This window comes from Engystomops pustulosus, chromosome 4 (genome assembly GCF_040894005.1).
Source record: "Engystomops pustulosus chromosome 4, aEngPut4.maternal, whole genome shotgun sequence".
Taxonomy (NCBI): Eukaryota; Metazoa; Chordata; class Amphibia; order Anura; family Leptodactylidae; genus Engystomops; species Engystomops pustulosus.
Window position 1 is genome coordinate 147,079,297 of NC_092414.1, and position 12,815 is coordinate 147,092,111.

Below are 12,815 nucleotides of genomic sequence, written 5' to 3' on the forward strand. Positions count from 1 at the left end.
ACTTTCATCTTGGATGTAGGATTTCATTGTTGTCTTGACTCTAGGTGAAAACTGGGACTCTCCGTATTAAAACATTAATGGTTGGTTATGTCAAGAGATGACACAACTTTTCTCGACCACATTGTTTCTTAGTTTTATATCATAAAACTTTATATGTGCCCTTATCATGGATGTGGAATCCTCATTGGTTGAATTGTTTATTGCAGTCTTTCAAGGCTTTTGTTGGCATGTCCTATTCTTTTATTTTATTGATGAAATAAAATTTGAGTCCTTAAAAGGAACCTGTTAGCTTCCTGGTCTCTTTTAAATTAAAAATATGTCCTTGTATGTGGAGTGCCCTGCATCTTTGGACAGAACACAGATCTTCATATTGATTTGCATGCAAGCATTTGCATCCTGTCTAGTCTTCCATGGGCAGCAGGGCAGTGTCTGAGTGGGATGTGCACAATGGATTTTCAAGGATTGAATGTTTATGATTCAGTGAACTTCACCTACAAGACAATGGGGCACATTTACTTACCTGTCTACGTCGCGATCCCCAATCCGGAATGTCCGACAAACATGTGCTGTGCAGCGATTCACTACGAGCGTGCACCCGATATCCTGCATGTGTATCTCCCTGCTCGGGTCCGCCGAAGTTCACCTTCTTCTTCCTGGAGCATGTAAGTGCTTGGCGTGCGACACAGTGCCCTTCTTAATCCTTGTCCAAACGGCGCGATCCCCGAAAAGTCGGAAAACCCGTCGGAAATGCGACCGCGGGACCCTTAGTAAATAAACCCCAATATGTTTAGTAGGAATGAGCACATCTGTGGACGTTCCAGTTTGGCAGAACCTGAACCTTAAAATTCTGTCCTTGGTCAGTTTCGGTACCCATACCCCCACTAGCCACACCCACGGTTGGAGCTGGCACTGATTGCAGGTGTCGAGTGTTTTTAATGCTGCGGGCAAAGCTTCCATTTTGCCAAGGATCGATAATCCCTGTGAAGTTGCCTTACACCAGAGATGCTGCTGTCTGCTTTGCCAGCATATTAATCACAAAATCACATATTAATCAGCATTTGATCACTAAACACCCGCAATATGTACCAGGACCGATGACAGGTGTTAAATGGCGGTTAAAGGGGGTGAGCCAAAAACAAACCCAAGCTTCTGACTGAAGACCTGACCCATACATTTTTATTTAGGTTGAACACATCAGTATAGGGGAAGCCATGGACCTTTTTTTATTTGCACAAGAGTATAAAAGTTTTCAGATTTTATTTCCACAAAGTGGCCAACCCCTTTAATTTGTTTGAGCACTGAGATGTTAGTGTATTATGAAAGATGTAAAGCCATTCCTAGAGCAGACAATGCCCCCTGTTTATACACATAGCCCAAGGGAGGGTTTGCCCCCAGTGACACTCATTGTAAGCTGCATGTCAAGAAGTCTTTGAACCTGCCCATCACTTCTCACACCGCAAACCTCTTTAAGTTATCTGTAACATTGCCATTGGCCACTGTAAAAGAATTGACAGAAAGGTCATGAATGTTGAGGAGAAAGCACTTACCCTTGTCTTAGGTCTTTTTACAGGCTCTTTAGTATGTTTGTTTCTTACCAGACTCTCCTCTGAATTGCCATGTATTGCAATGTGTCACAAAATAATAATGGTATTCCCTTATTTTATCACAGTCTGACCATCTATAAGAATCATTAACCTCATGTGACCAGTAATGTTGCTTCTATCCAGCCCTTGCTTCTGCATCGATTTCTACATGCATTTAGTATTAGGAGAGAACAATGCCATTTGTCTTATCAAAATGTATTACAAAATGTTATGTATTCACATCTATTAAAATAAGCAGCTCAGAATTACCTTCTCTGCCTTTCCTCTTAGCCGGACAAGTCTTTTTGTGACTGTACAGTGGTTGTGTAATGCAGATTATAAAGTGCTTGCCTACAGTCCCTAATTTATTAAATCTCTGAAAAGGTCAGCTCAGCCTGTTCTAAAAGTAGTAAGGGTCTTCCGAAGTTTGTGTCCCCCTTGTGTTTAGGGGAAATAAGTAAGTAATCTATGTAGTGTATTGAATATGTGTCACGATTGACAAATTGACATCATCTACTAAATTTGTGTCAAGAAAAGGTAGACATTTCTATACACTAAGTGGCTATTCACATTGGAGATGTGTTTACTATATTATGTTTACAGTATATATATATACTATATATTACGATCCATCTTCTACAGATATCCATAATGATACTGTCAAGTAAGCCACAAAAATACGGCCAGATTTTTTCTGTTGAAATGATGAACATTGTAATGGAAGCCAGTGGTATCTATCAATGGTTCTAGCATCACCATTAATTTTATTATTCTGCTGAACAGCAGAATTGACCAAAGACTGAAGACACATGGCGCTAGGTAATGGACCTAGTCTCTGAGTGTCACTAAAACACAATGCTTTAGACTGAGTTATGGGGAGGTCTAACTAGTCCTAAAACATTAAGTGCGCATAATTATCCTCAATGTTCTATGAACCAGTGAAGGCTATAATTTGACTATATGTGACTTCACATGGTAACTTTTAGCTTTCTACTGTAGGTTGCTCAGCATATCCTGTGTCAAACCTTATCACTCCTTTTTTTAAAGCAGCTTTTACTCCTATCTGTTTATGGCCATTACTGAGCTTTTTCTCCATTGACCTTTTGGAACACTGGATTTACTGATCATACTTCCATTACACTCTGATGGAAAGTACATCTTGCTATCTAGAAATGAGAACATCTGTTTTACCTCAACCACCACCGTTGTACTCTTATCAACATGTTGTCCCTCTGCTGTACAATCTTTAGAATATGACTTTTGTTTTTCTTGACTGACTTTATCAGTTCATGGAGATTTACATTTTGGTTTTGATAAAGCCTATGAGGAATAGCTTGTCACATGCGATATTACATCTCACCATGAGAAGAAGAATGTAACAAAGACGCACATCTCAGACAACCCCAGATAACAAATGCAGACAACACATACTGCTTGTACAGCTACATGATATTCTATCTCCTCTTTAAGAGGAAATGTCAGTAAAATGCCAAAAGTCCTAGCACTGCAAGCTCATTAAAGACCGAGGACACAAAATGTCAGGAGCAGAAAATGAGCCGGATACCTGGGGGGATAATCTGAATCATGGAACCGTAGCAAATTTATCTGCACTAAATGATATTTCAGTGAGAAGTTTGTGACACTTTGTAATGGTGAATCATGGTTGTACTGTAGCATAAAACAGGCATTTACACATGTCCTCAGCACTCCACATCTTCTGAGCGTACTTATTTTTAATGATATAACTACAGAAATACAATCCTTTTACAGAGACCTTAATTAGCTATAATTTTATAAAAATGTCCAAAAATTATTTTAAATATCCAGTAACTCCAGGAAAAACTTGATATAGAACATTGACATGATTTTAGTGAAAAAGTTTGTACAGTGTTTGTCTGTTCTCTGTTCATACATATGTTTTCTTCTCAGAGAGCATACAAATTCTTGTCTAGATAATTGATTGCTAATATGGTGATTCATTATTTTGGATCGTCAATTTTTGTGATTTTTCATGGCCAGTTGGTAGAGTCTAATATCAAAGAGGTATTTTTCGTTTATCACTTATCCTTAGAATAACTGAACAGTGGAGGACCATCACCTTCCACCCATGCCGATCCACTGTATGATGTGACTGAGCAGCAGGCAAGCCATGTAATAAATGGGCATAAAGTCACTGACCTGTTAAGCTGGGTAGAATGCAGAAACAGCTTCACACAGCTGAAAAGTGCGCTGCACAGTATGTAGGATGCCAAACATACTTTTTAAAAAACTAAAACTCTTCTTCAGGATGATGATTCTCTTGGAATTTTTGGGTGAGATTTTCCTTTTTTTGTTTGGCAGCAAAGCCCAGAGCTACAGAAATTGTAATGAGAAATATAAAGGAAGAACCCATCTCCACCCTGTTGAAATCAACTTTTGGCTAACTCATAGTGTAAATTTGTACCATGTTGGCTATGGAGAGAAGAAGAAGAGTCAAGAAATAAGGTGATATCATTTTGAGGCTAACTGAATATATTTGATGGTGAGCTTTCAAATATATGGTACTAGTTCTCTTCGTCAGACATGTTATGCATGAAACAGAAAATTCACAGCATTTTATACACACTAAACAATGATCATCAAAGAATATTAAAAAAACTTTAAAACAGATTGATAAATACAGGGACATCTTATTTACGACAGGATGGCAATAAACACACTAAAACACACTCTTGGCTACCTAAAGCTTCCTTTGTTTAATTGGCTTTGCTGTTATCTGATTGGATATTACTGTGTGTTGCATTGAATCTTACCAACTACAAAAGCAAAGTTATTTTGAATATATGGAATACAGGATTTGCATTTCCTCTGGTTACTCCTGTAAAACCCATAAATACATTGCATAAGTTCCTAGGCTGGCTATACATTTATGTCCCACTTTTTCGTAGACATAAATGCTTGGATAAACCAAGTCCCTCAGTATTTTACTGTAGTAGTTAAGCGGCTACCATACTATTCCTCCATGCTGATTGGGTGATTGTGTGAAATCGGAGAGATATCAGCAAGAAGTTGCTATTTGCCAGTTCATCAATGTTTCCTTTGGTGGAAAACTCTCACTGGCTATGTTGGGGGACATATAATCTTTCCAGAAGGACCTTTCCATAGAAAAATTAGAGTTTCTCACTGAAGCCAAGTGAACAGCGTGACAATACTAGAAAAATCCTACCACTCCTACAGGGAGTGGGGAGAACATAGTATCTTTTCCATTTGGAAAGTAAGAGGTTGGTTGGTCCGTGGCATAATGTGTGCGGAAGAGAGGGTATGGATTCTTTTTTTCGTGGCTTTCCTGTATTTGTGTTATAACAATCATTACTGCTGTTTTTTGTATTTTTACTATTCCATTATGGAGTAAGTTACGAGATTATGTGTTTAATTGTTAATAAAAGTATGCTTAAAATCCAAAATATAAAACCTTAGCCCCTTTGCAATTTTGTTTTATAGGCTGTTACACTGTCTCTCCCTCCTCCTGCTCTCGCAGCATGTTGGGGTGAGACAGTGTAACAGTCTTTAAAGTAAGATCAAAGAGTGGATAGGGTAGCCCTTCTGGCTCATTAGCATATTTCTAAAAGTTGGTTTTAAAAGGTGGGAGCTTGGATAGCAAATATAAGATTACCAGTCAATGGGGCTGCCAGTTGCGCAGCGTTTATCCTACGCCAGGCAGGGCCTGGTGTAGAAAAGACTGCAACCGGCGACTTTTCACGTATGAAAAGTCGCCGGCAGCAGCAAGTGCGCAGGCGCGGGGACAGTAACGCCCCGCGCCGGCCCACGCCCATCCGGCCGCGCCCCCCCCCCTTCACGCCCCTGGTATGAAGGTGGCGGATTTTGGAAAATAATCGCAAAAGCTAGCAAAACCTAGCATTTGCGATTATTTCAGGGCCTCTGCGCCACTGGCGGTGCGCAGAGGTCCTGATAAATATGCCCCAATGTCTCTGGATCTATAAATAAGTGCCTCGGGTTTATCATGCTTGATTTTGATGGTAGATTTCATTTTAGTGCATCCCACCAATCTGAACATTGCAGAGTATGGGACATATGCTAGCAGAAAATAATGATGTCTATAGATCCTGATGTTTATGAAGTGCAATGTTTTTCTGAAACATTAAGAATATATTGCCAGGTTTAATCTGGCGCATGAGCAGGTTCCTAGGCAAGATTCCCATCTTTCAGTCTGGCAGCTACTCCATAGAGGGGAAAAAAACAGTCTCTGCTTCAAAGAGACAAAATTGCTGAGATTGTGGCTCACTGCCTACCTCTTTTTCATTCCTTGGAAGACGTAGACAAAGAAAATGGATTTGAAGTGGCATCAGAGTCACTTTATAAGTCCTGTTCACTTTATATCCAATTGATTAAACACCAGATGTACGGACACTAGATAAATCTTCCCCTGCTCTTAAATAAATATGTCTTTAGTTGACAATGCAGCAAGACAGAAAGATATAGATGAGTTTTTAGCTATAAATCTTTTTGTATATTGAGCTGTCGGTGTTGGTTTAAAGACCTTGATAGAAGAACACAGCAAATTTATCTCGTAGGCTCTGTTCTAAGCAATGTCAGTGTGCATTTACACAATTAATTATTACAGTAGAAAAAACCCTGCAATATATTATTTAGAGGCCCTGAATAGTGGTTTTTCATAGCTTAAGTCAAATATAACCCTGGAGTCTTATGGCGAATAGAGCATAAATATTTCATAGAACTTTTAATTGTTCCTGCTTCATGATGTACTGATGTAGGGATTGCTATAGGGACACTGGGATAAGTTGCACCATTTTTCAGGTGTAGTAGAGGCTGAAACACCATTTTAGCCTGGCACCATATTTTTGGGTGAAATGCAAAAAAGGTTAATACTGTAGGAGATACAGTATTACAGTCACAGCTGTTGTAACCTATTAAAAAAAATACTGTAGACTTTTTAAACCAGTAATATGAAAACTTAGATTAAACATGCTGATGTCCCTCTTGGATTAAATTTTATGATGCCCATGGTGCAGGGGTTGCCTTCTTCCACTAGCTCTTCCCTCTTGTATCCCAGCACTAGTATATATTACCAGCCACACACCGGGGCTGTCTCCTTGTCTGCAAGCAATACAGCTCTTATACCAGGACTGCCCGCGTTATTTAATGCACTTACCTCCATTAGGAGGTGAGTCAAAAGGGCCTCTAGCCCTAGCGCTCATATGCTGCTTTCATTACATTATATTATAACCTCCGTATTTCTAAGTCCCCTGCATAGTCGAAAAGATTCAAATGCCCGTAGTTCCATGATGTGCAAACGTAAACACAATAATTTATGGCCTCAAAACTCTTTATTACTGCTGAGGGGAGGACCCTCTATACCTGTATCCTATTCCTCCTGCCCTAACCTCCACATAACTGCATTTACCAGGCAGAATGTTGTAAAAACATTAAATTGCTGCTTTGCTGTGATTCCTCTACTGTAGATGGCATGCCTTAAATTATTTTAAAATGTTCCCTTTATCTGTTGCCCCCCCCTTAAAAATATCCCTTTTCTCTAAAACATCTGTGACATGCCTTTTAACCTCATGGAACATCCCCTTTATGTAACCTCCAACTCATTCCCCCTTTCTGTACCCCCTGTAACGTATGTTCCCTTTTAGTAGCCTCCAAACTTATGTCTCCTTTTCTAACCCTGTTTTCTTTTGTAAATATCTGCAGCCCCCCAACTTTTTAGGATCCTCTCGGTGGTCCCGACTCTAAGCCCATCTACTCACCCTTTGTTTTTGCAGCGAAATTGAAAAAATTAAAAAAAAAAAAAAATAGCTTTTCCCATTCCCTCTAAACAGCAGCTGGGAGCAGCGCTGAAGCTGGCAGGTGCATTGAAGTAACCAGATAGGGTCTATCAACCTCACATGGCAGCAGCCCTCCAATGGTAGAGCAGGAAGCTGAAAGCTACTGCCTCCTGCTTTTTTGTCGCAGTCAACTTTATCTGTTTTTGAGTACACAGACTGAGTTGGGATGTCTTGTGTAGCCAAGCCACTGTCTGCTGTGAATGTCAAAGCAATTGCTATGGGAGTCGTCCAACCACTGATTTCTCCCCAACATTTACAGCCACTGTCAGTCACTTACCCCCCCCCCCTCAAATGGAAGGTATGCAACTTATTGAAATAAAACATGCCTGACCCCTTCCCACGGTGCATGAACAGCAACATTTATCTCTAGTTACTTTTACTGTTCTTTCATGTTATACAGTATGACATTAATGCAACATTTGCAGCCTGCAAGATCAGACAAGGGCTGGGCCCACTTCTTCCCTCTGCTTTACTGGAGGGAATCGACAGCATAGTTCAGGGTAGATGTTGGGATTTCTGATAAAAAAAAACAAACATTGAAATGCTTGAAGCTAAAGAAATAGGTATATGAGAGTGGATACCCAGCACAATCCCTGATATATTGTTCAGGAGAACATGGGTATGGATAATGATGTTCTGCAGCAGCTATGATACATACCTAGGCTCTGCAGCAGGTGAGGTGTGTATTACAAGGTTCTTGTTCAGCAGATGTGTGTAATGTAGAGTTGTAAGGCAGAGTTATGGCATTGTACAGCAACTTGAGGCTCCAGGTCCATCATCATATTTTCTTACTGAGCTCACCATTGTGATAAAATGATTCTGCCTCCTGGTGATGGCTGCTGGTATTACTATATAAAATACGCCAATGCATAGAACTCCTGTGTATTCAGACTACCAAGCTTCAGGTATGAAATAGTGAATTGATACAGAAATACAGATATAAATGTATAGTATCGCACAGGTTCGAAGTTGTTTACATTGTTGAATTTTTAAGTAACAAAAAAAACTATTTCTCTTTTTATTATGGTTCTGATCAAATTGAAGATCCTACAGCCTACTTTAGAATTGTACTTGTTGTGGTGGTGCATTTTCTTTTGCCTGTCATAGCAAGGTTTTGGAGATTCATCGACACTATTGTGTATTCACATAATTATTCCTGCTAGGAGGGAATGAGTTAATTAAATTCTAATGCTCTCAGTGCAGAGATATATATGCTCCATCTCCTCTTGTCCTCTCCAACACTTCCTTGCTTCTCCCTGGAGAGCCATTCATCCAGCAGATGGTTTTAAAGCCAGGACAGTGCTCTCCAGATAACCTGCCTGAGCGTAATTAGAAATGACAGTCTTTCTGGAATAGTATACAGCACCTTGGATCACTCAATATGCTTTAGTATCACTGTGGTCTTCTATGTGCATATATCTATCATAATGGATGTCTCTGAATATTCATATGTGCATTACTATTTGACCGCATTAAACATTAGAAAAATGAAACGCCATTCTCATTACAGCTCAGTCCTCAGGCATCGGCAAAACTTTTTTCTCCTAAAACTGTGTCCTATGGTCCCATATATTTATGTGCTGTATGCCATTGGTTGTCTTTTGTGCAACATAGATTTGAGGGGGGGTTATCCTCTTTCTAAATGCATACTTAGCATGTGAACTCTACAGCCTCTCACTCAGCCAAATCAGTACCCTATGCTGTACTGAAGAGAGCCAAGCAGGTCAAAGCTGTGCTGTTTACAGTTGGGAATCTGTTCATGTTATTAGGCTTCTTGTAGGTCATACTTGGTGTTAGGGGCCTTTCAACGTAGCAAAAAGAGGCATTGTTTTCTATTTCCCACCTTGGAAAACATATTTCCATATTTCCCAGAATCCCCTGGTGGAGCATCAATGGCTATAAGTCTCCACACGCCTATAAGGCGGCCTTAATTGGCAAACTCTAAATAAGGAGACATATTACTTCCTGAACTTAATAGCAATGGAGCCACAAGACATCTTTACATGTGTAAATCAAATAGAACAATCCTCCTCAAACCAAATTGTTGTATCAAGAGGAAGCAGAGACAATACAATACATATTAGATAATTGTCTTGCTTTCCAATGTTGCCATGTTTTGATACTAATATGTAACTAAATTATTGAGCAATTCAAAATAAACCTTATTTAAAAAAAAATCATGTTGAATATATTTTAACATTTTATTTCTTTTCCTGTTAGGAGCAGCCAAGGATTCATGCACATGAAGCTCTCGCGTACCAAAGAAAACCAGTATGTCCTAGGACAGAACAGCCCACCGTTTAACAGCGTACCAGAAATAATCCACTACTATACCAGCCGCAAGTTACCGATCAAGGGTGCCGAACACATGTCACTGCTCTACCCAGTAGCAATACGGACTTTGTAACAGCAAGCATGTGGATGGTAAGAGAACATGTACAATCAAGGGAAGACCCAACAACAACATGTGAAGTATTAATTGTCTCCACCAAGCACCAACCAAATTAACAAGTGAAGTACTAATGTGTGATGGGGATAAAAGTAACATCCAAGCTTGACTTATACAATTTTCTACTGTTTGTTGTAGTGAATGGAAGCCAGAACACACAGAGCATTTTGTGCCGGTACTTAAGTGGATTATACGAAACCAATACTAAGGATTTGCTTACCATAAACCACCAAACTGCTTAGCACTACTGAAAGAATAATCCAGCAGAATGGGCACCAACCTGTTCTACCATTATAGGAGATCTGGGGCTGTTAATGTCCCGAATGTTGCAATACTTCTATATACAATGTTATATGCTTGTTATTTAAAGAAATGTATTTCTTAATTTGTTTTCCTTTACATAAGCTTTACTACAAGATGGTCATCGGTAAGAATCTAAATCCTGGTCTGGTGTGTGTGTGTGTGAGTGTGTGTAACAATGTTTCATCAAAAGTTCAGCAATACTGTATAATGTTGTCAAGGTGTGAAGAGATCAAGTAAATGGAGCAGATTGTAGACCACTTATCCTTTTCTGTTGGACATAAAGAAGGCAATAACAACATATAGGATTATTTTTGTACATATGGCCTCCATCAAGAGTTACACAGTTATCCAGAGGGCGATTATTTCAATAATTATCTCTTCCAGTCTGTGATTTTGAACAATATTATTGATTTTATTAACATTGATCAACTTTCATTACTTGCTTCATGCACCATTTCTGTCCCACCATCCATTTCTTCACCATCCAGACACAAAAATATTCTTGAAGTTGTTGAATCTGCATTATATTAAAAAAAATCTAATTTGCTATAAATTTGAAATGTTTAATACTGTTTATATATATATATATATATATATATATATATATATATATATATATATATATATATATATATCCAATATATATCTGAATTCAAAGGATTTGATCGATTCAAGTAAATATTTAAGTAATGTTTACATTATTGATATATAATTTTTAACAATTCTCTTGAATTTAATGTTAATTGTCCTGACATGTACACTATAGGCTAGATATATTCTAAATTTTATACAATTACTTTACAAAGTAGCCATGGAAAATTGATTATTTTAATGTTTCTTTAAATCTTTAGACTTGATAGAATTAAGAACCATTTCTTACATGGTCTCCTCACTAGTTGGGGTATTTTGGGTACAATTCATTTCTGAGTGATGGACTAAGTTATAATGTTATAAATGAAGACAATAAATGGCCGTCATAAATTGTATGCACATTAATATAATAGTGACATGAAGTGCATAGAGATATTGTGCCACAAACCGCTGCGGTCCCTGTGTTTTAGCTCTGTCTGTTGAAAAGTTTGGACATACAGGGGGTATATATTTGTTATTTAAACCCTAATATAATATTTTTTTACATCTATCTGATATGAATTTGGTTGTACTCACTTTGATGTCTGTTAAGTAGCTAATTATTGAGATAATTTATTTTCAGTTCCCTAATGAGAATCTTCTATAGTTTTCCAAACACATTAGATTAAAATTAACAGGCTAAATAATATGTGGGTAGCCCGATTTGAGCCTAAGAATCAGCCATGTTGGACATTGACAATCATGTATTTGCTTCGTTGCATATTCCTGTCAAGCAGAATGCCATTCTTTCATTGAAAATAAACATCACTTGATAGAAGGATTGTATAGCTGTTGGCTTGATATACAATCTCCTGACGACTATCTAATGTGTATAGCCAGTTTTGATCTATATAAAGATACTGTACATCTTGTTGTCATATTGATACCATGATTGATTACTTATAAAGTTATAATTAAAAAGTTTTCTGATTGGGAGTTTAACTCTTAATGGGTTACTTTCAGGCCTGCTAAAGATTGCAGTTCATTGCCCATACAAGTCTCAATGAATTACAAGGTGGTTTTTCATTTTTATTTCCATATAAAATCAATTTATATTTCCCATAAGTCTATTTTTAAGTGCTTGCTGGAAGCAGAGCTGATATGGAAATTGCAAGGTACTGACATATTCCCAGAAAATTTAGCTGTGTCAGCATCCTGCTTTTTATCTTATTGACACATTTCTCTTTACATCTAAGATAACAGGATCCTTCAGCAGAACATTTCAAAAAATTATATTGGGATTTATATACCAAACCATGTAAAACCTTGTCATCTTCTTTATTTTAAATATTATCATCTTTTATTTATTTTATGTTTCAGGTATCTTAATATATGTACAAGTCTGTTCACCAGGTGAAATATCTGGGTATATATGCCCAAGGGTTGGAGGAATCTGCTCTATCTTGCTCTCTTAATGTTTGTGTTTTTACTGCTGTTACAACTTTGCGTTTGTGACTTTTTGCCTTGTTAAATAAAACTGTATATTTAATGTAATCGTTATGTCTTTTAGATTCATTTTTTGAATAACTTTTCCTTTCAACGTCCAGAAATTCATTATAACCTTAAAGAAAATCTACTAGCGACATCAAGCATGAAAAACCAGGGAAACTTACTCATGGATCCAGGCACTGTGAAAAATAAAATTTCTAAAATCAACTTTTAAAATTATGCTTATAAGTTTGAAGGACTCTTGAGAGTGCAGCTTTACAGGCTGTTGTTACACACTCTCACCCTTCCCCCTGCCTGATGTAATCTCACTGAAGCAAAGGAAGTTTAGGCACACAGTGGAGGTGGGTCACAGTACCTGGATCTATGAGTATATATACCCATATATACTCGAGTATAAGCCGAGTTTTTCAGCACAATTTTTGTGCTGAATATTCCAGACTCGGACTATACTCGTCTTTATAAAAATAAGTAAACTCAGTACTCACCATTCCGATGGCTCGGCAGCTCTGCTTCCACTCTTCATGTTCAGAGGCTGACATGACAGTTGTGCAC

At 38.0% G+C, this 12,815-nt stretch overlaps 1 protein-coding gene across 6 annotated transcripts in view; it reads left to right on the forward strand.

Annotated features, from left to right (window-relative positions):
• Positions 1-12,308, forward strand: part of SHF (Src homology 2 domain containing F) — a 149,879-nt gene extending 137,571 nt beyond the window's left edge. For 4 of the 6 annotated variants that reach the window (XM_072148006.1, XM_072148005.1, XM_072148002.1 and 1 more), the window contains one exon: positions 9,653-12,308. In XM_072148006.1, coding sequence (XP_072004107.1) covers positions 9,653-9,839 — 187 coding nt within the window. In that variant the 3' untranslated portion in view covers positions 9,840-12,308. Of the gene's footprint in view, positions 1-3,923; positions 4,087-9,652 lie in introns of those variants that run through there. The other 2 variants (XM_072148003.1, XM_072148004.1) reach the window with 2 other exon arrangements.
• Positions 12,309-12,815: the final 507 nt, after the last annotated feature.